The sequence below is a fragment of the Bos mutus genome, chromosome 9, assembly GCF_027580195.1.
Source record: "Bos mutus isolate GX-2022 chromosome 9, NWIPB_WYAK_1.1, whole genome shotgun sequence".
Lineage (NCBI taxonomy): Eukaryota > Metazoa > Chordata > Mammalia > Artiodactyla > Bovidae > Bos > Bos mutus.
This window is the reverse complement of record NC_091625.1, coordinates 39891367-39918907: the sequence shown is the minus strand read 5'-3', so window position 1 is coordinate 39918907 and position 27541 is coordinate 39891367. Positions and strand designations below refer to the sequence as shown.

At 43.0% G+C, this 27541-nt stretch overlaps 2 protein-coding genes across 7 annotated transcripts in view; both read right to left on the bottom strand.

The window, feature by feature from the left end:
• Positions 1 to 807: 807 nt before the first annotated feature.
• Positions 808 to 18400, bottom strand: DDO (D-aspartate oxidase). 5 transcript variants are annotated; one of them, XM_070376471.1, is made up of 6 exons: positions 18320 to 18368; positions 17721 to 17921; positions 16142 to 16317; positions 11208 to 11316; positions 9203 to 9379; positions 808 to 2245 (listed from the first exon to the last, which is right to left on the bottom strand). In XM_070376471.1, exons 3-6 carry the CDS (start codon positions 16311 to 16313, stop codon positions 1678 to 1680), a joined length of 1026 nt encoding a protein of 341 aa, XP_070232572.1. In that variant the 5' UTR covers positions 16314 to 16317; positions 17721 to 17921; positions 18320 to 18368; the 3' UTR covers positions 808 to 1677. The 5 variants fall into 5 exon arrangements, with proteins under 5 accessions (XP_070232572.1, XP_014331996.2, XP_005890289.2 ...); XM_014476510.2 differs by having other exon boundaries at positions 17721 to 17925; positions 18320 to 18335; XM_005890227.3 differs by lacking the exon at positions 17721 to 17921 and having other exon boundaries at positions 18320 to 18400.
• A 7418-nt stretch (positions 18401 to 25818) lies between these two features.
• The window catches only part of SLC22A16 (solute carrier family 22 member 16), a 35749-nt gene continuing 34026 nt past the window's right edge, over positions 25819 to 27541 (bottom strand). The window contains exon 9 of one of the 2 annotated variants that reach the window (XM_070376469.1): positions 25819 to 26761. In XM_070376469.1, the coding sequence (XP_070232570.1) occupies positions 26564 to 26761 (198 nt within the window). In that variant the 3' untranslated portion in view covers positions 25819 to 26563. The remainder of the gene's footprint in view (positions 26762 to 27541) is intronic. The other variant, XM_014476504.2, reaches the window with a different exon arrangement.

Below are 27541 nucleotides of genomic sequence, written 5' to 3'. Positions count from 1 at the left end.
TCTGAGCTTGTACATTTCTCAAATACTCTAAACAAAATTCAAAAAAATTTGAAGTTTGAGCATATAAACTCTAAAACCTCAGAAGAATCACCCACATACTCCACACACCTCCATATCCAATTTTTATTTCTAACCATTTCTAAATTTTCAAACGTACCACTATATCTGAACTTGATACAACAACGCCCCCTGATGGAAATACATAGAAAAGAATCCACCCTTGATTTAACTTGGGAATTTCATTACTGCAAGGGTGATCAAGAGCACGGCGTGCATGCTCTGTCTCCATCTTTGTCTCTTCCAGCACAGGTTTTTTTTTTTTTCCCACACAAAATCACATACAAAAGTTCAATGAACAAAACAACAAGAATGGAGCTGTGCTGGGGGCTCTTTCCCATGCTGTTTGCCAACCCCATACTCCCCTCAAGATGTCTAAAATAGAACTTATTGTTACTAAATGTGAGAAATATACCCCCAAAATTAAAAATAGAATTACATATATTTTTTGATCTTCATATATACACTTTTCATACACCTTTTTGACAATAACTATTGCATAAACACCATACGCATTACATCTTATTACAACTATTTAGGCCCTATATTTAAATTAGATCTAGTCAAACTTAGAGATTCTCCAATGTTAAAAAATAAATAAAACAAACTATTCTCACTAAAAAAAAATTTCATATATTTCTCCTAAGCTTCCTTATCTTAATGAATAGCATCTCCTTTATCATTCACTCAGCCAAAAACCCTCATGAGTATTCACAACACACATGAACGGATTAAAGACCAAGCCAAGAATCCAGATTAGATTTATTAATTCAGTAATTCCAAAATCATTGTGTCATGAGACATACTCCCACTCCTCAGTACTTTTTAACAACTTGCAGAAAACTCTTCGGTTATATTTCATTCAGAGTGATTGTTCCATCTTAATTAGCAAATTAGCTCTTTGGCTGCACATGAAATTCAATCTTCAAAAATGCTTAGGCAAAGTCAACCACCCAGTAAGCCACCTCTCAATTATTTGTGGTAATGGAAAGTACACCCCTTAGGTGGCTGACCCCAGACAGCAATTGAGTTGATGCCACACCTGTAAGCAACACATCATCACTATCTTCTACCATCTGCCAGCTGAGGGGAAGTAGAGGTTGCCATTAACACTAGCAGGATTCATCCTTTGTCTTCCACTAAGTGGAATGAGCCTGAATTGTATATCGCCGTGTAATTTTTAAGGATTATAGTGTTCACTTGACTACAACCTATGAGCATCACGGCAGCTCTGCAACTGACAGTGAGTTAAGTGTTTTCCATACATTATCTCCTCCTGTGGATTTATAAGCCAAAAAAATATATCAAAATTCTTGCATCCGTGTGAATTAGCTTAGATCCTTGGACCTGAGATTTAAAAGAAATATTTATAGCAAGTATTTTTTTAAAAACAAAAATAGAGCTTAACGCCCTATGTCATAGCTAGTACTAACTAGTACTAAGTTAGATCAGTAGTAGGTTTAAGTCTACTGATACCTATTGCATCAATTCTAATTTTGAAAACAAAATCGTGTCCAATTAAACTTTCATTCAACAGAAAAGTTACTTGAATCTCTTCTGGTACTTAAGTTACATTTTGATTAATAGATTCTGGGGCCATTTGCTATCATTTCGGGTCACCTACAGCTTTGACTTGGGAGCAGGAGTCCTAAGGACTTGGACACACTCGTTCACCAGCCTGGTGGCCTCCAGAGCAGTGCCCCAGTGCATGGCGATGCCCCCACTTCCATGGCCATAGTGATGGACCACAGGCAGCCTCCGGCTGTCCTGAGCTAGTAGCTCTTTCTCCAGCCGTACGCCTGGCCTAGTGGGCCTCAAACCCACTTTCTCTCTTAGGTCATAGGCTCCACGGAGAGAGGGCTCGAGGGCACAGCATCGGGAAAGAATCTCTTTGCTAATTTCTGCATCTGGGGACAAATTCCAGTCTCCTTTTTGCCTAGTGCCACCCAGGGTTACATTGGATACGCCAGGGTAAATATATGTCAGCCCACTGCTATCTCGGATAAAGTGCTTGACCCAGGGAGCCTGCACTTTGAGTACTTGGCCCCTCACTGGGAAAATCTTTGAGTCTCCTGCAAGCTGCCTGCTTCCAAGGCCTGAACAGTTGACCACGATGTCGAAGGACGGGTGAAGCTCCCACAGGTCTTCTATTCGTCGGGTGAGTATCAGGCCCCCGTTTCCTTTTACCCTAAGGAGAACAAGAGACCATGAGGCGAGCCTTACCAGCGTCCTGCTCAACCCCTTACAGAAGTGACAGACAGGAATTCAGAAACAAAACTGAGGTGACCGTCCAATGAGCAAATACCTCCAGCGCTTCCAGGGCCCGAGCAGGTGGTACTCTATCTGAGTGTCTCACATCCTTGCAAACCAGAGGTTCCTAAAGTTGAACCTAAATAAAAACCTATTTCAGAAACGCAAAGCAAACTAGATGCTTGATCCTTTTTATATTTAATGGAGTTTCTATATCATTCTCATGCTCCTGTGTGCTCAATCATGTTCTACTCCGAGACCCCATGGACTGTAGCCCGCCAGGCTCCTCTATCCAAGGAATTTTCCAGGCAGGAATACATGAGCGGGTTGCCGTTTCCTACTCTAGGGGATCTTCCTGACCCAGGGATCCCACTTGTGTTTCTTGCTTTGGCAGGCAGGTTCTTACCACTGCACCACCTGGGAAGCCCTATATTATTCTAGATGCTAAATAAATATCAGGTTAACCTGATGTATTTTTTAAAATACCCAAGCGCTTTTGCTTTATGCCACTTATTTAGCTCTTAGATTTACCACCTCCAACATTTTTGTCTCATATTGTTAACTCTTGCATGTTCCTTTGTGATACCCTTATCTCCCTAACAAGATGGTTAGGCTCACATGCACTGTCCCCCACTTACATCTCCCACAGGGATGCCAGCATGAGAGGAACCCAAAATATTTACAGTTGATGGACTAAGTAACAGTCGTGGTTGGTAATGATTTTTCAGACCAAGTCGTCAATAATGAAAAGAAATAGTTCATCTAGGTTCTATGATCTTTTTTAATAGTAGTAAAATACATGTAACACAAAATTCACCATTTTGACCATTTTGAAGTGTACAGTTTAAGGGTGTTAAGTTTAATACAGTCACATTGTTGCGCAACCACCACCATCATCCAACTCCAGAACTTTTTTCATCTTGTGAAACTGAAACTATGTACCTATGAAACAATAACAATCTTATTCATAGGTCACTTGTAGAATATAGAAGACTTAATAGGAGAGGAAGACTGTCAGCAGCTCTGTACAGCAGATGCAGACTGACTGCCTGTGTTCAAGATACTGCTTAGAGGCAAAGTGCCCTTCCTCAAGTTTGACAAAGGAGCTGGGAGACAGAAGTGTAAGTGCTTGGCAGAATGAAGGAAGTTCCACGTGAGAGGTGATGTAAAATCAGAAACCAGGGGATTTAGGTCCCAGTTGCCTCACATTAGCTTAGCTTTGAGGTCTTGCCCAACTCATCTCACTTCTCTGACCCTCAGTTTCCTTATCTGGGTTATAGGGGTGACACCTCCCTTGCCTGCTTCAGAGATGGTTGTGAAGTTCAGATGAAATAATGGGCATGACAGTGCTTCACAGGGGCTTTCCCTGGTGGCTCAGCTGGTAAAGAATCAGCTTTGCCTGCTGATGCAGAAAACACAAGAGACTCAGGTTCAACCCCTGGGTTGGGAAGATCCCCTAGAGAAGGAAAAGGCAACCAGCACTGGTATTCTTGCCTGGAGAATCCCATGGACAGAAGAGCCAGGTGGGCTACAGTGCATGGGGTCACAAAGAGTCAGACACAACTGAGCGACTGAGCACGCACATGCTTCACAAGATATAGGAGACCCATACCAATAAACCAAAAATTTCTCAAGAGGAGAGACAGTGTCTTACGCTTCTCACTACACCTATGACCCAGCTCAGCACCCAATACTTAGTGAACTTGACATGAATGTTGGGTAATACTGAAGACAGTATGAAATCCTAGTTTGGGTATATGATGACTAATTCTATGCTTTGGCTTGCCTGCACCATGGAGGTACCCAGATACTTAGCCAAACATTCTTTTGGGTGTTTCTATGACTATATTTTGGATACAATTAATATTTACATGTTAGACTGAGTAGAGTAGATTTCCCTCCTTCACGTGGGTTTCAACCAACCAGTTGAAGGCTTGAACAGAACAAAAAGGCTGACCTTCCTTCTGCTGAACTGCGTTCAGACTGGGATGTCAGCTTTTTCCTGTCTTCAGATTCAGGCTAAAACACTGGCTTTTCCTGGGTCCGGTGTTTGCCAGCCTTCAGATGGAACCATACATCGTTGGCTCTCCTAGGTCTCCAGCTTGCCAACTCACCCTGTAGATCTCAGGACTTTCAGCCTCCATAACTGTGTGAACCAATTCCTTATAGTAAATCTCTTTAAATATATATATGTATATATATAGTCTATTGGTTCTGCTTCTTTGAAGAATCCTAACAGATTGAGAGTGGTACCACATTGGCATCCTTGCTTCAAGCCTGAAACAGGATATTTTACTAACAGCAATCAGAAAATTAACTATTTTCAGTCCATTTGTGTGAAGACGAGGAGAAAAAAAAACTAATGGAAAATCTCAGTTGGCAAATAATGCTATGCATATAGATTCATGGGGAAAATCCACTGTTTATTCTTAGAAATGCAATGTAGCTATTAATATATTTATAATATACATTATATATTTATAATATATAATATAACATTATATATTTATAATAATGTAATGTACACTATATATTATATTTATAATATATAATATAACATTATATATTATGTTTATAATACATAATATACATTATATATTATATTTATAATATATAATATAACATTATATATTATATAAATTATACATTATATATATGATATGATACATAACATATATATTCTGGTGTCAGGAATATAAATATATTATTTATAATATAATATATTTAATATATTATAAATATATTTAATATATTTAAAATAACTTCTCACAGTTAGAATTTTTTAAATGCATTTTAGGTTTACAAAGCAATTAAATATATAGCATATAACTCTCTCTCCATATATACTCTAATTTTAACCTGAAAGTTTTAACCTCATCCGATGAACAATCCCTACTGCTCACTCATTGTGTTGCAATGCATATTCTAATAAAATAAACTGTGATAAGTGGGAAATAAATTCTATCTACCACTTCTCAGAAGATCCATCTCTACCTTGTCCATGCCACAAACTTGTCTGTTTTAATTGACCTAAGCCCTGTTCAGGCACAGAGCAGCTTCTGGTCCCTTTATGGAGGAGACCTGAGGTTTCTGTGGGCAGAGTGGTCCAGAGGGGAGCAGCTGGGCACCCTTAGTCAGTCCAGCAGGTGGGGTTTTCCTCCTGCAACTGTCTTAGGGCAGCGACTGGAGGCCCAGTGGAAGCCCCCAAGGCCATTGCCCCACATCTCTTCCCTACTAACCTTGTTGCCATCGTCAGAAAAAATAAACATCATTTTCCACTTTTCTGGCTGGTGCCCTTCCACCTCATCTTTGCATAACCAGGGAGAAAGCCTGGAGGGGGCGGGGGGCGGGGTGAAACCTGCTCACACTAGACCTCTATCTGAGGCCAATGTTTGCCCATGGCTTGTCTGGTTAGGGGCCAGCAGCCAATGCTGGGCGAAGGAGGAATTCTCTGCTAAGCTGCTACTGCTGCTAAGTCGCTTCAGTCGTGTCCGACTCTGTGGGACCCCATAGACAGCAGCCCACCAGGCTCCCCCGTCCCTGGGATTCTCCAGGCAAGAACACTGGAGTGGGTTGCCATTTCCTTCTCCAGTGCATGAAAGTGAAAAGTGAAAGTGAAGTCGCTCAGTCATGTCGGACTCTTCGCGACCCCATGGACCGCAGCCTAGGGCCCTGTAAAAGGAAGACTGCTCTAGCGGGCACAGGGTATGTTGGATGTGGGGAAGCAGGAGTCCACTGTGAGCAGGAAGGGACCTTTGCAAGTTGGACATTTGTAAGGCAGAGACTCCTGCCTGATGTACAATCCACATTTCTGTCCATCTGCCGAGGGAGTGGTGTAGGCTCTGCTGTCAGTCAGGCCAAGCAGGAGAACAGAAGCTGTAGGAGATGTGAGACTGGAAAGTAACTGAGAAGACTCCATAGAGGAGAGAGAAGGTGTAGTTAGCGCTGTGCTCAGTGCTGGGCCCCGGAATTAAGGCACGGCCCCCTGGAAAGGAGGCAATGCACCAGAATCACAGGGCCCCCAGCACTGAAATGGGGCACCCACTTTCTGAATGCCGCCCAAGACAGGACCATCCTGCTCCAGCTGGGATGATTTATTTAAGTAGGATGCCTGGAGAAGAGACAGGTTCAGTTGACGTGCCTCTATGATTCATTTCCTGGAAGGGCAAGTACAAAGCAGCAGAATATGACTCCACTGGCCAACGATATAAAACATGATCTGCATGACTGATTAACCTTCAGGGGGTTTTGTTCATTTGTTTGTTCTGGGTATTACTGGGTATACTTTTTTTTTTGAGGAGATGATTTCTTCTGTTCTTTGAAAAACACTACAGATCTAATTTGCGGTTAAGAACAGTTTTTTTCTTTCCTAGAAATTAATATTGTTTCAGAAGGATAGAGCTTAGACTGAAGGCATTGTTGTGTGGCTTGCTGAGTGAAATGCCCATTTTTTGAGTCAGAATGCTTTAGGCTGAACACTCGCATTGTGTGGCAGGGGTGTAGGAGGCAATAGAACAGACCCTGGGCGTGAGGAACAAGCAGGGATTGTGTGGCTCCCCAGCTGGGTCATCCCCGTGGTGGAGAGTGGGTGGCAGCCTACAGAGTGAGCCCCAGGACCCCACGCCCTCACCATAACATGGCTCAGGCTCCGTCTTGGCCTGAGGTCCTTGATTCTAGAGGTTTGCCTTGGGCTTAGAGGAGTCCCAGCCCTACAAAGTCTTCCTCAGGTATGACCCTCCTCCTCCTCTACACTGGCCTTCTGGTCAGATGCCAGGGCCTGAGGGAAGGGGGGACAGCTAATCTTACAGAGAGGAGGCCCCTACATGCCCCCTCACTGGGGTAGAGGGGGCGGTATGCGGAAGCCTGAGGTATTACAGGCCTAGAGGGGTCAAAGCGGTGGGCGGGGGGACGGCTAGGACAAGGGTCTCCTCGTGGCTTTCCTGCAGCAGACGTGTGTACTGTCTGCCCGAGGCACTCATGTTCCCACCCACTGTTACTGGTTGAGGTGTGTATCAAACAAACAGACCTTAAAAGGCCTCCCCAAGACTCTCTGGGGCAAAAGCAGCCCCTTGGGCCTCTTCACCTTGACTCTGTCACCTAAAACCAGACAGGAAGAAGCGTGCTCCAAGGCACGAACCCCAGCTGGCTGGTCACCAGGCCCGATGGTGTTGCAGTCAGGAGGTGGCTCCCACTGGCACAAAGTACCACTTTTATTTTAAGTAAAGCAAAATGCTGACAGCAGGCTTCCAACTAATGAGAGGATATCAGGATTTTCCCCAGGCCTTCAGATCCCACAGTTAGTACTGAAAATAAAGCTATAATGGAAATAAGGGGTCAGTTTTCTAGAAGGTGATACTTTAGAAGTAGGCAGAACAAATTGTTCAGGTAATATACATTCTCATGTGAAACTAGTTGAGTGTGGCCCAAAATAAATATGCATATATTGACAGTAAAGCTCTGTAACTTCTGGCTTGCCTAATAATTTCCCCTTAATTTTATTAAGATAAGATAAATGATACCTTAACTAGGTATCAATAGCATTGGCACTTCCAAAGTTCTTTTTCTAGGTATTCTCATAAAGACAAAAGTGCAACACTATCTAACCTTGCCACTCAGAAAAGATGGTGATGCCCTGAAAACTGGAATGTTGGCTGATGGGTAACTCCATCACATGATGGCTCAAATATTCATTTATTAGCTGATATACAGTGGCTTAAATTTAACATATAAACAGGGGTTTATGGGCCAGCAAACAAGGCACAAAAGTGTAGGTTTTATGAAACTGGAACTTAAAAAAAAAAAAGTCCCATATAAATTGCTAAGAGGTAAAAGTGAGATGAGCACTTACAAAGCTACAAAAATATATCATGATGTTCCCAACGTGTGCCTAACAGACTTAGGTTCCCTCCTCTGTGCTCCCAATCCACCCTCATAAATTTGTATTTAACACTCAGCATACATGTTACTGTAATTGTTAATTAACATGTATATCAATACACGTACACACACATACACCATCACCCTCAGTAGAATTGACTAGCTTCTAGTACAGTGCTAGGAATACACAGAAGCTCAACAAAGAATTGTGGAATTAATTATTCCATTTAATTATCTTATATCCTACATCTGGGACTAAGTCATTGTTGCCACTGCTTACCTCAAGTCACTTTTCCAACTTTTATATAATAATTTGCATTATCCCTATGCATCTACCAAATATACAGATTCAGGCACTGAAAGGGCCAGTTTCACAACCCTCAACATGCTTACAATTTCCAGATGCAACAAGAGAGATTTATTAATGTGTCTTAAATAATGATACCCTTGATGTGTTTCCTAACCAACTGGAACAGGAAGTCCTGAAAACCAAGCCAAAATACAAGTTCTTGGAATTTGGGCTGAACTTGGTAAGGAAGACATTACCTAATTTAGATAAGCCCTCAGTTTTAAAGTCCTTGTTAATAACAAAATAAAATAATGGAGTTATTTTCTTTTTCATTAATGAGAAAAAAATTCAAAAATAATGTATAATAAGCCTAAGATTCTCTAAAGAATAGCTGGAAGCATATTCTCCAAATATCTCACTTTATAGATGAGGAAACAGGTTCTGTTTCAGTGAGGGGGTCTTAGTGGTGGGGAGAGAGGGACCAACCCCTGCATCAGGATGCACAGGGAAGCAGAAAATGGACGTGTTACCAACTTGGGTGTGACTCACTCCTTGTGACACAGTGTCTCACAGACTGTTTACTAAGCCCCAGCCGTTGATACACAACAAGGCACAGTGCACAGAAGCTCTGAGGCACAACAGAGAATTTAGTCTCTATGTTATGAGAAGGTATGAATGTATTTGTGGGTAGGACAGACAAAAGAAGCAGTAAAGTCTACTTCAACCAACCTTTTCTGCAACCACGGGAGGTAGGCAGGGCCTTCACACTTGAGTGTCGTAAAAGCATGACCAAACACATGTTGGGGGAATTTCTTCAGCTCATCCTTGGTCATCTTTCGAAATCCTAGCACCACGTCAGCCCAGTATGGCACTTCTTCAGTAGGAATACTCTGAAATATCTGCCAACTCAAACACATTAAGTGGAAAAATTTCCTGAAGTTTTATGAGATTTCTAGTAAAACCGATGTAACATTCTCTAAAGCATTTTAAAAACACACTTCTTATGCCCGTACAGAGAAATAAAATCTATTTTTCTGTTCACTTAGATTCATATTATTCAGTAGCTAAATTTAAAATGTTTGGGGTAGGGGGAGGGCAGGCATTGGAATAAGACATTTAAAAAGCTGTGTGTCTTTTAAAGATTGAATTTAACTCTCTTTTTCTAAAAAGCTCTTGCCCAGCTTTTCTTATTTGGCAACCCACTCCAGTATTCTTGCCTGGAGAATCCCAGGGACAGAGGAGCCTGTTGGGCTGCCGTCTATGGGGTCGCACAGAGTCGGACACGACTGACGCGACTTAGCAGCAGCAGCAGCATCTGGGGGAAAGATTTTTCTGTTTTGCATAATGCTTTACATAAACTGTAAACAAATCATCAAAAGTTTAAATGTTGGCCTCAATTTCAAACAAAATATATAAGTTAGAATAAGCAATGAGCGGAGTGCAGGAGACAGGGGTGTGAATTATGAGTGAAACTGTAGATGATCACATAAAGTCATTGATAAGAAAGGCCAGGATTTGTTAGGTGAAGCCCTGTATCCTTTTTTTTTTAATTGGAGGCTAATTACTTTATAATATTGTGGAGTTTTTTGCCATACATTGACATGAATCATCCACAGGAATACATGTGTCCCCCATCCCATCCCTCTGGGTTGTCCCAGTGTATTGGCTTTGAGTGCCCTGTTTTGTGCATTGAACTTGGACTGGCAATCTATTTCACATATGGTAATATACATGTTTCAATGCTATTCCTGCAAATCATCCCACCCTTGCCTTCTCCCACAGAGGCCAAAAGCCTGTTCTTTATATCTGTGTTTCTTTTACTGTCTCGTGCGTAGGGTCATCCTTACCATCTTTCTAAATTCCATATATATGCATTAATATACTGTATTGGTGTTTTTCTTTCTGACTTACTTCACTCTGTAAAGTAGACTCCAGTTTCATCCACCTCATAAGAACTGATTCAAATGCATTCTTTTTAATAGCTGAGTAATAGTCCATTGTGTATATGTACCACAACTTTATTATCCATTCATCTGCCGATGGACATCTAGGTTGCTTCCATGTCCTAGCTATTGTAAACAGTGCTGCAATGAACACTGGGGTACATGTGTCTCTTTTAGTTCTGGTTTTCTCTGTGTGAATGCCCAGCAGTGGGATTGCTGGGTCATACCCTGTATCCTTAAGTCATGGTTGGAGCTGATGAAGTGGAATGATATCAGCTGTTAATAAGAAGCCTATAATCATACTATCAATAGCTGCTAGGCATATCTTTGGATTTATAAGTATTGGGTTCATTACATCAATAGGAATAAATGTTGTAAAGCATGGCTGCTCTAAAATAGCAAGGAAAATCATTTGAGTGCTATACATGGTTTCTAATGGTGTGGTCATTAAGGTACTGGAATTTATATCTCTAAGTGATTCATTCAACACAGGTCCTGTGGAAGATGTAAAGATTGTTTGCTGAACAATTCTCCTGTACTAGATCACCCACTTCCCTTTTTTCATCTACAGGCCAAACATTCAGAAGGCTACATCTCCAGCCCTCTTCTCTCTCCTGAACTCAAACCAGATCCAGATCCATGTTGCCTACGCCCTGGCGGATAAGTCTACCTCTATGTCTCAGACATTTACCCCGTGCTCACAGCAGGTACTCAGTAATATTTTCTGTTAAACTCGAAAGTGTGTTAAGATCATTCTAAATTCCAAAATAATTTCAGATTTCCTCTCTTACCCAGACACCAAAATAACACCAGCATCTTCAGCTTCTGCAGAATTGACTATTGCAAACAGGTGATCAAAGGTCTCTTTGAACCACTGCTTCTGCTTCTGAATGGGTGTGTCTGTGATGGTGGAGAAAAGCAAAGCAGAACAAAAAGGGAACTGATGACAATGACTGTGCTTCAGAGAAGCTTCTTTCTACAAACTGGCAAAAACCAAAAAGGCAGGGAGAAACATTTAGATAAAGTACCACATTGTGGTGAACGATGACCGAAGTTTTGAATGTTGACATGCTCTATCAGATTCAGTTCATATAATGACTAATCAACAGAGGGGAAATCAACCAATGAGGGAAAAGTCTAATACACAGGCCACCTGCAAAGGGGTCTTTGGCACTCAGCGTATTCCAGAGGCCCTAGAAATGTCCATAACCAACCTGAGCCACGTTAGCTGATCTGGCTGAGGCAAGCAGCTGGCTACACCATTGAGATGATGAGAGAAATAACATAGGGCCTCTTTCCTGGAAGCTGAAAGCACAGCAGGAGACAAGGGGAGATCTTTGGAGCCCAGGTCAACCAGGTCGAAGAACAGACAGCATATGAGTGGGAAACCCAGGTTGCTCACCCTCCTGATACAAGGAGAGGAGGCCTGCATTGTGAAACTAAGCTCCCTACAGCCCCATCCAAGGCTGCCATTACCTCCATCCCCCTCCATGGAATCACAGACCAGCTTGGAGCAGCATTCCTGGGGTCACCAGGGGTATGCAGGGACTACGCCAGGAACCTCCTCTCTGTCAGAGTCCTGTGGACCAGTGTCCCCTACCCCCCAGGCATCCTTGTCCAGGATTGGACCTGGACACAGCTTCTGGAAGGGTTCCAGGCCTGCCAGGGAGGAAATCAGGATCAGGGTTCAAGCCTCAAAATAATAGTGCCCAGTGTAGGCACAGAGAGCAAGCCTGACCCAGAAGCGTAGACAAATCTATGGATGGAGTATTTGGCCATCTGACCCTGAGGGAGGGTCATGAAAGAGAATCCAGGGGCAGGACAGGGACTGAGGAACAGTAATCCTGAGGGGCTGAAATGTAGGGGAGCCACAGAGCAGACAAGGGCAGCAGAGCAGAGGATCCTGGGTCAGCTTTGCTTGGAGAGAAGTCCCTAGAGCTCACTGAAAGTAGAGATGAAAAGCCCCTGGAGGCATCCTGTTTCCAAGTGAATGGGGGCATTTCCTTAGTAGGCTTTAAAGCAATTCACTTGTTCAGGAGCCAGGAAATGTTTCTTTACTAGTGGATCTCTGCTATTGTCTTTAAATAAGTGCCCATGTGAATGCATTCTCAAAACTGCAGACTGGATCTAATGGTTCAGAAATAAGGAGGAAATTAAAAAATAAGCCACAAAGAACTGAATTAGACCTCATATGGATTACACCCCAACAATCGTGAGTCTCAGTGAACTCTGGGAGTTGGTGATGGACAGGGAGGCCTGGCGTGCTGCGATTCATGGGGTCACAAAGAGTCGGACACGACTGAGTGACTGATCTGATCTGAGGATATATTGAAATGTACCCTCCCTTCCCACTCCAAACTTGAAGACACAAAACAGTGACTGCTACTCACACACTGCAAAAGTCATCTCAAAAGAACAGACAATCCCAGTTCAATGATGAGTAAAACAAATCTGGTGACCTAATTCATGTTCAAGTGCTGGTAAAAGAAAACTGTAGCCAGACTATCAGTATTGACAGTAGAAAATGTCGACATACAGAATGGCTGCCATCAAAAAGTCTACAGGCAATAAATGCTGGAGAGGGTGTGGAGAAAAGGGAACCCTCTTACACTGTTGGTGGGAATGCAAACTAGTACAGCCACTATGGAGAACAGCATGGAGATTCCTTAAAACACTGGAAATAGAACTGCCATATGACCCAGGAATCCCACTGCTGGGCATACACACTGAGGAAACCAGAATTGAAAGAGACACGTGTACCCCAATGTTCATCACAGCACTGTTTACAATAGCTAGGACATGGAAGCAACCTAGATGTCCATTGGCAGACGAATGGATAAGAAAGTTGTGGTACATATACACAATGGAATATTACTCAGCTATTAAAAAGAATACATTTGAGTCAGTTCTAATGAGGTGAATGAAATTGAAGCCTATTATACAGTGTGAAGTAAGTCAGAAAGAAAATCACCAATATAGTATATTAATGCATATGTATGGAATTTAGAAAGATGGTAATGATGACCCTATATGCAAGACAGCAAAAGAGACACAGATGTAAAGAATAGACTTTTGGACTCTGTGGGAGAAGGCGAGGGTGGGATGATTTGAGAGAACAGCACTGAAACATATATCACCATATGTAAAATAGATGACCAGTGCAAGCTCGATGCCTGAAGCAGGGCACTCAAAGCCGGTGCTCTGGGACAACCCAGAGGGATGGGGTGGGGAGGGGGCAGGGAAGAGGGTGGAGGGAAGAGGGAGGTGGGTTCAGAATGGGGGGACACATGCCCCCATGACTGATTCATGTCAATGTATGGCAAAAACCACCACAATATTGTAAAGTAACTAGCCTCCAATTAAATAAATTAATTTTAAAAAAGGAAATGTCAACATAACACTGTGTCCCAGCACTGTTCTAAATGCTTTACAAGTATTAACCCATTTAATCTTTATAAAAACCCTATGGAACAGGATGGTCCCCATATAGTATTGACATCACTGGGGCTGGTCCAAAAGAAGCTCAGGGAGAAAACCAAAGTCTATCAGCAGCACTAGAGAGAAAGACCCTGATCCAGGGGCCCTGACCACCCCGTCAAAGGGTAAGCTGGGCCTCCATGGACTGAATGATCTCCCAGGTAAGCCTCCTTCTTTGAAGATGATTCCATGATTATTGGGCAGCCTTCTCACCACTCACCTGGTCCTGACACAGCAAGGAAATGCCTGGAAAATGGACACCAGGACTCTGGTCACAAGAAAGGTGTCCAGAGTGAACTAGCATTCTGTACACACACCAGGCTCCTGTGCTTGTTTCCTGTGAGGCAGCTCCTAGGAGGTACATCAGCACCTGCTGCTGACAAAGCCAAGTTCCTAGATGGCAGTGCTGAGGTCACAGCCCTTCCTACCCTGGCAGAAGATGGGTTTATTCTCTGTTAGGTGAAACAGGGGGGGGCTTGGGGGTAGGAACCCTAAGCACAAAAGTCAGGATACCATAGTAAAAACAAGAGTGTTAAGGGAACACATGCAAACTGGATGCTAAGACCCCAGACCGCTTCTCCTCCTCCTTCTAGAATGCTGCCAGCCAGGCCTTCACCCACCCCAGCCAGGAGACAGAAAGCCTCTTCTCTGGGGAACATGACCTACACAAGAAGAAAGACTAAATACAGTGACATCAGAGGTTCCTCAACCAAACAGCTCCCCCATCCCAGTGCAATGAGCCTCAAGATAACAAGCGCCATACAAGGCTCAGAAACTCCTGTCAGGACCCTGCTCCTAAATGTCAACAGACAGGTAAAGATGACCACGAAGCCAAGGAAAACCTGTAACATGAAAAATGAGCACATCAAATAAAAAACACAACTTGGAGACAACAGAAACTGTGCAGGGAGAAGAAACTTTTTTAAAACCATGACTAGTGTCTTCAGAAAGATAAGATGGCAACCATACAACATAAATAGTATGTTAGAACACAGGGAAATTTAGAGACTAAAAAAGAGCTTTGGAATATTAAAATGCTATATGAGAAATAATAAATCCAACAGCAAGGGAAAAGAAAAAACTGAGAAAATTCTCCTAGAAAGTAAATAAAAAGAGGAATAGAAATAGGAAGAGAAAAAAGCTAAGAGTATGGAGGATCCAACCAGGAGGCCCAGCATAACAGCAATTCCAGAAAGAGAGGCAGAGATAGCAGGAGGGAGGAGTCAGCAGTTGGGTAACTCAGAGACTGTACCTTGGACTGGAGACATAAGTTTCTGGATTAAATGGACATGGCAATTCATAGTCCAGATTGCTGGGGCAGTTGGGGGTGGGGGGTGATAATAACTTATAACCATTTGACTACTTAGACTATGTGCTCGTATAACCTTGATGCAAAAACAAAAACAAAAATTAAAGGGGAGAAAAGAGAGTGGAAATGAGGAAATGGAGACAGTGGGTATAAACTTCATTAGTTGCAAAGTGGTTTTGTTTCCTATTAAATTCTGTTTCCTCCTCCTCCCATTTCTTATGAAGAATACAAAATGGAAAAGATGCATGGACATGTTTTTAAAAATTAATGCATTTTTAGTCCTGAATACATATTGACCAATTTTTTTTATACTGGCTTAGAAGTGAGGATGTTAGTCCCATTACAAGTATTTTCTGACTTGATGGTTATTACTGTTATCAGTGGAAAGATTTAGAGTTACCAACTGTGGCAGCCATTAGTGCTGTTCACCAAATGCTTCTGTCTGTCTGCCTTCTAGGAGCCTTATAGAATTGTACTTCCTGGCTTCCTTCTGAAGAGTGGGAGCATGTGACTAGCACTGGCCAATGAGCTGTCATCATAAGTGATGAATGTTGCTTCCTGATCAGAACCTTTAATTGCTAAGGCAGGAGCCCCAGAGCTCTCACCCACCCAGCTACAGGCTTGATCACCTTCAAGACTGTGGCTGCTTCATCAGCTTAGGCCCCTGGGTGCTGAACAGAACCCTTGCTGATATTCAATCCACATATAGTATGAGAGAAAAATAAACCTTTGCTTTTTAAGCTGCTAAGATTTGGAGGTTCTTTCTATCCTGCAACATAACTGAATCTTTCCTAACAGATGAACCAACAAGATGTCAAAGGCACACGTTACACTTACACAAATGTCCAGCTGTCTTTGTAAACGGCAGTCAACCAACATCAACACCATTCTATCTCACATCTATCATATCTGACAGATAAGCAAAAATCCCTCTCTCACCTGGATAAGTAGGAGGAATAAGCATTCCAGCTGCCACATCACTCGTGGTCTCAGGGGTGAATTTGTCTGAAATGACTGTAATGGAGCATCCTGGGACCATTTTGGAAATGCACACAGCAGTAGAAAGCCCCATCACGCCAGCCCCCACAACTGCAATCCGTACTGTATCCATGGGCCTGTGAGGAGGCAAAGTATGAGCTGCAAAACCTTGTTTTAAGAATTAGTCCATCCTTGGGAATTCCCTGATTGTCCAGTGGTTAGGACTTCATATTTTCCTTGCTGAGGACATGGGTTCAATTCATGGTTGTGGAACTAAGATGCTGCAAGCCATGCAGCATGGCCAAAAAAAAAAAAAAAAAAAAAAAGAATTATTCCATCCAGAACAAAGTTTGGCCCTGAGAGTTCTTTCCCTAGGTCCACAGCCTCTTCAAATCTGACCTTTCCTGCCAGCATTTCTCATGGGATAAAGAAAGCTCCTGTGAGCTCTCTTCCCATTAAAAGTGAGGGCAAGCAGGTCTCCATGGAGTTTAGACATTAGCCCCAAACCAGCCTGGAGTTGTCTTGAGAACACAGGACAGGCAAGTACGTCTGCATTTGGGAGGAGATTTCTGCTGATTCCTAAAGCACCTTCCCTGTGGGCACGGCCAAGGGAAGGTTGGTGAAGTCAGCGAGGTGGACGAGAGCAGCAGGACTGCTGCGTCTGCTCCCAGAGACCTCCTGAGGAGCAGCCACTGAGAGGGCGTGGCTCACAGGCAATTTAGAACTCAGCTCTTACTGTTTACAAACTGCTTTTTAATTGTAACGATGTGACACCAGGTCTGAACCACCGAACCCAACATCTCCTCTCCTGCTCTTCACTCTTAACTGGAAACCAACCCCCCTCACCCACACCCCAACCCTCCACTCTCTCCAACATTCCAGTCCTCAAATCTCACCCTCTAAGAGCAGGCTTTCCAGATAAGGAGCCTGGATTCCTTCACAGATTTGAGTTCTGATTCTATAACCTGGGGCACGACCATGGGCTCCTTGCCTCAACTCCTTCATCTCTAAGCCAGGCCACGAGAGTTTTTTATTAGCTCTTGCAGGTGGTAAATAAGGGATGCACTGAGGTTGTCTCATAAAGGAGACTTCTTCTGAGAGTCCCTATGGAAATACAGGAGACAGATGTCCAGGGCCTGGGCTGGGCATCCTGATACTCTCTTCCCAGGGTAGAAACCAGAGGACTGATGAGGGCTCAAAGCCCTCCCAACCCCTCACCTCTTAGCAGCAGGAGTCCACTGAGCCCTGTCCACTGTCAGCACCCAAGTCCTCCTATGCTTCCCTGCTTATCTTTCCACTTCTGGTTCTTGCTAACTTCCCCTAATAGGTCTCAGGTGGAACTCCAGAGAGAAAAAAATGCAATTAGTCCAGTTGGTCGTCATCATCCCTATTAAACAAAGCTCTAGCCCCAGCCCAGTTTATCGGGCTGAGAGAGGCTCTAAATCTTCCTTGGCATGATTTCCCGTCGTTATCCAATCAGCAATAGCCAGGGCATCAGGTCACGTGGTACAAATCATGGCCACCTGCACATAAAATTCACCTTTTCTCAGGAGGGTGCTGGGTGGCTCCTTCACCGTGAGCAGCGCAAAGGCAGTCAGTGCTCTTTTCTCTCTCTGAAGGTCTCTGGCACTGAGAGATATCAGAGTCTTCCAATGTGGTTTAGTGCATGTTATTTTGGTTTCTCAGGCACTATGCGGTTTCCTCAGCCATATGTTTATCTGATTGCTCCCCAGTGGGCTGGCTAGCTGAGAAAGAACAGGATTGCCAGGGCAGAGGGAAGAGACGGGTCCCGGGCAAGCATCAGACCCACATGTGAGGGGCAAGCTTTTGGAGCGTAGCCCCGTGCATGTCCCCCAGAGGCAGAAGGCAGACACCTGTCCCCTTACCAGCTTTCTTATTTCACAATGGCCTCCCCTTCCCAGAAACTTTCTTAAAATAGCTCAAATAAATTGAGAGGGAAAGTAACCCGTGGCTGAGAATATCCAGCTACCAGGAAAGAAAAAATGACCCAGCAAGGTAGGTACTTTCTGGCCCAGTGACCTGTGAATCACTGTCACCTGACCCCACGGAGACACACCCCAAACTCATGGAGTAGGTCCAGAACCACCCCTGAGCCGAAAGCAGGGAGGATTCAAGTACCTGTCTCTGAAAAAGCAGCCTTGGAACCCACAGAAGGCTCTGGCACCAGTGCTTGTTTTCCCAGCTAGTGGCTGGTCTAGCGCCCTGAGGGCCAGGAAAAGCAAAACTGCTTCCCATTGGGGAGTTTGTTAAGGACATTCCCTCTATGCTGAACCTCCATTGGCCCATTCGCCTGTGTCTCTGTCACTTATTCTCCAGAGAAATGAGCAATTGACCTCCTCTCGCCCGTGGAACTGCAGCTCTGCCTGTCCCCTGGCTGGTCCACGCTTAGCAGCCCTTCTCTTTCTAGTTTACAAACCCTCTGCCTTGCCACATATCTGGTATTTCTCCAGCTGATTTGTAAGCGTGGCAAATAAGGGGTGAACCTGTCCAGATTCCAGCAAGTCCCGACTAGAAGCAGACACTGTTTTCCCCAGCAGTGTTGGCTGCCCTCTCCCGCTGGTGCCTGGCTCTGCTGGGTCAGCTGGTGCAGGGGGAGTGAGGGGAGGGTGGAGCGTGAGGGCAGAATAATGTTTGTTGATCATCAAGTTGATGACCTGATTGCAGCTGGAAAAATGATTCAGAAGGTAATCTAGGATAAGAATCAAATGATTGTTTTTGCCCATGTATTCAAATATTTGCTGAGTGTCCATGTGCAGTAGACACTTTACAGTCAACAGGTTTGTTTACAGGGAAGCAGTTTGAAGTGTCGAAATAGTGATAATAATGTTGTAACTAATATGTATTTAGCATTAACCCTTTGCCAGACACATGCATGACACCATATAACACAATCAGCCTGTGAGGTATTATTAATAGTACTCCCATTCTATAGATGAGCAAATAGAGGCTCCAAAAGACTAAGGACAGTCTCAAAGTCTCTTTAGTGGCAAAATTTCATATGAGTGTTAGATTCCAAGGTTCAAATTCTTAACAAAAGCACGTACTTTGGTATCAGGAGACCTGTCTGTTTTACCTTGAACAAGCCACCTTCTGAGTTTCATTTTCCCCATCTGAAAATAGAAATGAAATAAATTTTTTGAGCACCTGCTCAAAATTCCTTCTACAAATAACCAATGCTGGAGAGGGTGTGGGAAAAGGGAACCCTCCTACACTATTGACGGGAATGTAAACTGGTGCAGCCACCAGGGAGAACAGTATGGAAGAGTCTCTAAACACTAAGAGTAGAGTAGCCTTATGATCCAGCAATCCCACTCCTGGGCATATATCCAGACAAACTATAATTTAAAGAGATACATTTACCCCTGTATTCATAGCAGCACTATTTTCAATACCCAAGACATGGAAGCAACCCAAATGTCCGGTGACAGAGGAGTGAATAAAGAAGATGCGGTACATATATACAATAGAATACCACTCCGCCAAAAGAATGAAATAACACCATTTGCGGCAACATGGATTGACCTAGAGATTATCATACTAAACAAAGTGAGTTAGAAAAAGACAAACATCATACAAAATAACTTGTGTGGAATCTAAAGCATGACACAAATGAACTTATCTACAGAACAGAAATAGACTCACAGACATGCGGATGCCAAGGGGCTGAGGTCCAGGGGGTGATGTGATCTCCCTGAGACTGTAGGTGAGGTCAGCTTCACACTCCTGCCCAACAGTTTTTCAGCCCAAATGTACTTTGGGCTCTGGAGGTCGCCGGAGCTTCATCTGTGCAGCGTGTTGGGGGCCTCCCTGCCCACCAGTTCCTCCTGCACTGCTTGAGACATGTTAGCCTTGCTGGTGTGTTAGTTTTCCAGGAAATCAAGGCCTTTAAGCCAAGAGAACTTCAATTCTTTGGAGGCTATTGAGGAAGTGAGGCTCATGGGACCAGGGATTCAGCCTTGTATGGCTGCAGATTAGGGCAGGAAAGCATGGAAGGGGTGAGTTTAGGGAGATTCAAGCCTCTGATACATTGGCTTAGCTCTGACTTGGACACAGAAGGAAAGCAGAGTCTATGATTGAACTCTTTCTTCCTTATAAATAAGATTTTTAAGGCTTAACTGTACATCCAAGAAAATCTCTGGCATTTGGTCCCTAATGGGGTAGGTGGGCCCAGGGAGAGGCAGGGAATGAATGAAGAGGATGGAGTTACTTTAGGGAACTAGAAATTGTCATCATATACTGGTGCAGTGTGGACTTCAGAGATAAAATGAGCAGTCGTTACTGACTTCTGGAAAATTCAGATAAGACATGAACACCTACAACTCCCAGACACTCAGTTGGAGGAGTAACCATCGTTAGCCATAGTTACCGTGGCTTCTAAGTCAGCATTCACAATCTTAAATAAGAAAAGTTCCTCTTAACCACCCACAAGAATCTAAGTAACCCTCTTTGCATATTGCCATTTTATAGAATGAACTCTTTGTATTGAGTATGTGGTAAGTTTATACTTGATAAGACCGATCAAAAGGGGACAAGTCAGTCCCTCAGAACCTACCATTCAATTAAATACATTCAGAGTATATTTTTAATATGAACTTACACCTAACAACATAGCTTTTAACAAAGATTGGAGGGGTGGGGGGAGGAGGACAGATTCAGCTTTTGAGGGGTCTGAAGTTCTACAGTTTTAAAAGCTCTCTTTTATGTCTATACACAAAATCATTAAAGAAAAAAATGCCTGTGACCACTTTGATGCCATCTGATAGAGATGACCTATTACAGAAGGAAAAGAGTGGAAAGAGATAGCAGTCTTCACTGATTGCAGTTACTATATATTACTTTTGCAAAATTTATAAAATTTACCAAGATTTACGACCAAATGATTGCTAAGGTCTTTCTCAAAAGCGTGTGCAAGTGAGGGAATTAAGTCTGAAATTTGTGCTTTACTGGCCTCACAGCAAATTTTCCCTGCAGGCGTCCCAGCTTAGTGGGTAAAGAACCTGTCTGCAATGCAGGAGATGCAGGTTCAATCCCTCAGTCGGGAAAATCTCCTGGAGAAGGAAATGTCAACCCACTCCAGTATTCTTGCCTGGAAAATCCCATGGACAGAGGAACCTGGTGGGCTACAGTCCACAGGGTCACAAAGAGTTGGACACAACTGAAGTGACTGAGCACACAAGTCTTCACTGCAGCTATTACGGGCCGAAACTACCACCAGAACCATCTAAACTGCGAGTCCTCAAGGGAGAAATGTATATTGTAGGACACAATTGATTCAGAACAGGGACAGCATGACAGGCTCCAAATGCTGACTGGCCAAGACCAAGGCTGGACAGGACGCCCGCCACACTCCTTGACAGCATGGTGGAATCATACAAAGCACATGGAGAAACGGCACAGTACAGTATCTGGGCTGTGCAATGTGGCATTAAATGATGTAGATATATAGTATCTCTGGTGACCTTATTACCAGTTCAGCATAACTGTGGTCCATGCATCGACTTGACCTCAACAGGCAATGACATGTAAGGGGCAGTGGAGATATGTGGATAAAGAAGTGACGTTTTAATATGATCCCGAATTTTCTAATGAAAATACCGAAGCAGAGAGAAATTGATTTGCCCAAGTGAGAAGGCTGATGGCCAGGTTTACTTTGTTTTGTGTTTTATCCACATGCCTCCATTGGTAATGAGGTCACCTGCCTGAAGTTTACCTACTAGTATGTGGGCTCTTCTCTGAGCTTTCCAAGTCTGTGGTAAAGTGCTCCTTGAAATGTTTACAACCAGAGATAGATGTGATGTGCTACATACACAGCCAGGTTCCAACGATTATAAACATCTACAGTAGGAAATGGCAACCCGCTCCAGTATTCTTGCCTGGAAAATTCCACGCACAGAGGAGCCTGGTGGGCTACAGTTCATGAGGTCACAAAGAGTCGGACACAACTGAGCACACGTTATTACAGACATACAACATTATTCTTTTTTAAGTATAAAATCAGAAAGCTGTACATATTAAGAAATGCTAGAGGAACAAAGTGTGTTTGGCTTTCTCTATGACTAATATGTGTGAATTGTTATGCTGTGTGTTTTCTTTTCCTTTGGAGTTAGTAACACTTTTTATGAAGGTTGAGACAGTAACATACAAGCACCTTCCTTTATGTTATGCAATAAGCAGTAGAAAGTAATTAGAAAATAGGAAAACAGAAAACTCTAAGATATTTCAAGTAAGGAGAAATTGAATATAGGGCATTAGCTACAAAAGTATAGGAAGGATTGGTGGAATAAATGGAGGAGAAATTACCCAGAGATCAGTCACTGCCATCACTGGGCTGGGAGCCCCAAGCCTATATTCCCTGCATCCACTGCCAGTGCAAAATGTGATGGGTTTTTTTTGGACTGGACATTGGTGGCTCAAAGGTAAAGAATCTGCCTGCAATGCAGGAGGCGCAGGAGCTACAGGTTCGATCCCTAGGTCTGGAAGATCCCATGGAGGAGGGCATGGCTACCCACTCCAGAATTCTTGCCTGGAGAATCTCATGGACAGAGGAGCCTGGTGGGGCTACGTTCCATAGGGACGCAGAGTCGGACATGACTGAAGTGACTTTGTGTGCATACACCAAACACACACATGAGTATTATGGACGAAATGTAGAATTCAACGAGGTAATGAGAGTGGGGATTAGTACCCTTATAAGGTGGGGCAACAAAACACCTGCTCTATCTCCCCCACCACCCTCCGTCACTCTTCTCTGCAAGAGCAAAAGAGGTCATAGGAGCACGCAGCCAGACGGTGGCTGCCTGCAAGCCAAGAGAAGAAGCCTCAGAGCGAAATTTACCTTGGCAACACCTTAATCTTGGAGTTCCAACCTCTAAAACTGTGAGAAATAAATTTCCATTGTTTAAATCACCTTGTCTGTGGTACTTTACCTAGAAAACTAACCCAGAACAAAAAAAGAAAGTCAATAAAATATCAAATATTAACTAAAATGAAAACTAAATGACAGTAGAACAGGCTGAGTTTGAAGGAATAAAAGAAAGGGAGACAAAATAAGATGACAGAAAGGATTATAAAATGTCTTCCTCCTTTCTTCTCATATCCTCCTATCTGTTTTTTCTTTTCTTTCACAAAAGGAAAAAAAGTTTTTTATTCTTATTTTACAAGCAGAAAGGCCAAGTGAATAATTGAGTGATTATCCAGGGAACTGAATTAATATAAAAAGTCTAAATAACTCAAGTCAAATCCCTTTTTTTTAAACTACAGTATCTCTCAGTTCAGTTCAGTTCCATCGCTCAGTGGTGTCCGACTCTTTGCGACCCCATGAAGCGCAGCACACCAGGCCTCCCTGTCCATCACCAATTCCCAGAGTCCACCCAAACCCATGTCCATTGAGTCGGTGATGCCATCCAACCATCTCATCCTCTGTCGTCCCCTTCTTCTCCTGCCCTCAATCTTTCCAAGCATCAGGGTTTTTTCCAATGAGTCAGCTCTTCTCATCAGGTGGCCAAAGTACTGGAGTTGCAACTTCAACATCAGTCCTTCCAATGAACACCCAGGACTGATCTCCTTTAGGATGGACTGGTTGGATCTCCTTGCAGTCTAAGGGACTCTCAAGAGTCTTCTCCAACACCACAGTTCAAAAGCATCATTTCTTCGGCGCTCAGCTTTCTTTATAGTCCAACTCTCATATCCATACTTGACCACGGGAAAAACCATAGCTGCCGGGAGCCACCACGGGAGATCCCACCCATGACAAGGTCATGTGGAAGAGATCTGACAAGCAAGGCAGATCAGAACTCGAGGGACCCCCTGGATCTGCTCGAGCATCTACCCCAAAACCAGAATCTGTCTGTCTTACTATTTTGTGCCTTTCACCAACTCTTCTGACATTAACAGGGGGCTATCCCCGACCACCTTTCTCTGGAAAAAGTCAACTTAGGGCTTTAGTTAATAGGTCTCCTGGGCATGATAGGAGTGTTTCAATTCAAACCCCTGTGATGGCTTTTAGCTTGTCTGACAGGTTTATCCAGATTCTTGCAGCTACGCATGTGATTGTTCACAGCCTCCCAACCATGAGAGACACGGGAAGCCTAAAACATTCTAAAAATATAGAGCCTTTCGAAGAGTTAAAAACTATTAGAGTAGTGCTGGTGTAGGATTTCATTGTTGAGCCAATGCTTGCTGCCAAGTTCCCATATCTCTTATCCATTGTGCACCTGGGAGTGTATTGGTTAACATAGTTGGAATGTAAGAAAAACAAGTAGCAACCTTGGAATTAACCACATCAGACCTTTGAGCTAATTGGTTCTTTGTTGTAACTCACTGCACCTTTGCTCCCTGAGAATGTAACTCTGTTTAGCACTTTCTGAGGCTGACATAGATTAGAAATATAAAGAAAAAACACTTCAAGGGAAAATAAGTTTTCTTATTGAGCAGCTTTTATCAAAAAAGAGTCATAAAATGTCCACAGGCCTCCAAGGCCAGAAGATAATGTACACAACATTGTTTATGGGAAAGGTATGCAGAAAAAATCCTGGTTTCGATAAAGACAAAACAGATGTAATGTTTGGGCTGACTCTGTATGACTTTGCATCTTTCATTTCCCTCTATGTACAAGTCAAGGTATAAAAGTTCCTTTTGAAAATAAAGTTATGGGCCTCGTTCACCGAAGCTTGGTCTCCCCGTGTCATTCTTTCTCTCTCTCTCTCTTTCTCTCTTATTCCCGACGCTGTCATCCTGAGGGTAACCCTGGATCCTGCTGGGGCTGGACCCCGGCACATAGCCTTGACTAGACGAACCTTTGTTGGCAAAGTAATGTCTCTGCTTTTTAATATGCTATCTAGGTTGGTCATAACTTTCCTTCCAAGGAGTAAGCGTCCTTTAATTTCATGGCTGCAATCACCATCTGCAGTGATTTTGGAGCCCCAAAAAGAAAGTCTGACACTGTTTCCACTGTTTCCCCATCTATTGCCATGAAGTGATGGGAACGGATGCCATATCTTAGTTTTCTGAATGTTGAGATTTAAGCCAACTTTTTCACTCTCCTCTTTCACTTTCATCAAGAGGCTCTTTAGTTCCTCTTCACTTTCTGCCATAAGGGTGGTGTCATCTGCATATCTGAGATTATTGATATTTCTCCCGGCAATCTTGATTCCATCTTGTGCTTCCTCCAGCCCAGCGTTTCTCATGATGTATTCTGCATATAAGTTAAATAAGTAGGGTGACAATATACAGCCTTGACGTACTCCTTTACAATTGTCATAATCTTTCTTTCACTTGCCTCTACAGATAACACTAATGCTTCCTTAATTTTAATATACTGGACATAAGATGTATCCAACAGCTAAATTTCAAGAGCAAAGAAAACAAAAATTACGAACTTCTGATGAAACCCAAGTAAAGAAAATACCCCAAACCTATGTGCAACTTATATGGAATGCATACTCCTATAATAGATAATACCATATGCCATATTTCTGCAGTTGAAATGTTTAGGATCTTACACTGTTTTTGCAAAATATAAGTGAAGCTAAGGAAACAAAATTTATTAGTTTAAAAGAAAGTAAAACCTTTCTATAAATTATTTTTAAAAGGTAACAATACTTAAAAATTATTTTATATTGGGAACACATCCAGATGTCAATTTCCTAGATGATCTAGAAAGTTAAAAAAATTTGCAATACTTTTGTAACACCAAAATGCCACAGCTTCTATGCACAAGGAATGAGACCTATGGGGAGAAATCGGTAAATTTAGGAAAAATAGGAAATTCAGACAAGGAAACTCACTCCTGGCCCCTACCAAGTGTGAGTCCCTTAAGTAGACCAAACGTAAGTACATTTGTCTGTACATTCAAGCCTTCGGGGTGCTGGAAAGCAAGATAACTATAGTTTTTATAGTTAGACAAGTGCTTTTTGATGGAGCATTTTTAATAAGACTTGAATTTAGAGCTATGATTCTCCTAAGAGAGGAAGGAATATCATAAATAGAATCAGCAAGTGGTTTTGTCAAAAGAAACACACTCTCACATGCCCCCTCCTCCCAGTCAACAGTCCAGGTGTTGGGGGGAGGGGGTCCCAATACTGAAGGGAGCCGTGTAGCAGTCCCTCAGTCCTGCAAGAATTAATGACACAGAAGAACAAACACGGAAAAGTATTTTGTGGCAGTAAGAAAGCAGTATAAAAAAAACAGAATTCTCATCCTGTGTTTTATTTCTTCTACTTTTACAAAACAACTGTTTCAAAACTTTCTTACAAAAACTTTAAAAAGACACATATACATGACATGTAGGAGATGAGAATAATGTTCCTCTAATACAAAAGCATTAAACAATATTTTGGGTGCTGGATAGCACTTCTGGCCCGTTTATTTATTAAGACTAGAATCCTCAGAGTTCTCCACTGTGACATTTTCTAACACAGTATTACTGGTTGTGGAAAGTAATTTGCCTGAACTGCTCTCCTTTTCAGTCTCTTCCCAAGTAGTTGTCAGAGGCCTCCTGAGGGTTTCCGGAAGCAAGAATGTTAGAACTCCACTCACTAAGGCCAAAGTGCCAACAAGCAACTAGAAGGAAGCAAAAAAAAACAAAAGTGACACATCCAGAAAGAAATGTGCTCTTCAGAGAATAATCATTTCTGAACTTTGTTCAGAGGGCAATAGAATTGAAATTGACATAACAGCTGGCATTTTTGTTTCTCAGTAAGACCTTTTTGAATTCCGGTAGTTGGTGATGGACAGGAAGGCCTGGCGTGCTACAATTCATGGGGTCACAAAGAGTCAGACACGACTGAGCGACTGAACTGAACTGATGACCTTTTTGGTTACTTTTAATTAGTTGACTAAGCTTAATCTGATCATTCATCAACCACCATGGAGCACCTACTCAATAAATCCCAGTTACTGCCTGCATTATTACTCTTGTAGGCACAGTCCTAGGAGCTACACTGAAGAAAAAAAACTCCCTGCCCTGGCTTGCCAGGCTCCAGAGCCTCATGGGAGAACCCAGCATCTTGGATTTGGACTTGATGGTCAGGGATTGTCTTAGTCAACCCTGCTCCTGCCCGCAATAATGGACACGCTATAAGTAAATGGTGGGGACTGAATAAATGCATGCATGCACCAATGAACAGTTCAATGAACCAAAATCTGTAGCATTTAGGGGGAAACAAAACAGAGGCAATGGAAACTAGCTGCTACTTTGTGTGGGGGGAACATCACTTCATGGGAAATAGATGGGGAAACAGTGGAAACAGTGGCAGACTTTATTTTGGGGGGCTCCAAAATCACTGCAGATGGTGACTGCAGCCATGAAATTAAGACGCTTACTCCTTGGAAGGAAAGTTA

Excerpts from the sequence above, each read along its gene's own strand:
- DDO (XM_005890227.3), bottom strand. The coding sequence starts at position 16,313 with ATGGATACAGTACGGATTGCAGTTGTGGGGGCTGGCGTGATGGGGCTT. Across the intron at positions 11,317-16,141 it reads TATTCCTCCTACTTATCCAG|ACACACCCATTCAGAAGCAG; the intron begins GTGAGAGAGGGA and ends CCACCATCACAG. Across the intron at positions 9,380-11,207 it reads GGTGTTATTTTGGTGTCTGG|TTGGCAGATATTTCAGAGTA; the intron begins GTAAGAGAGGAA and ends AATGTGTTTGAG.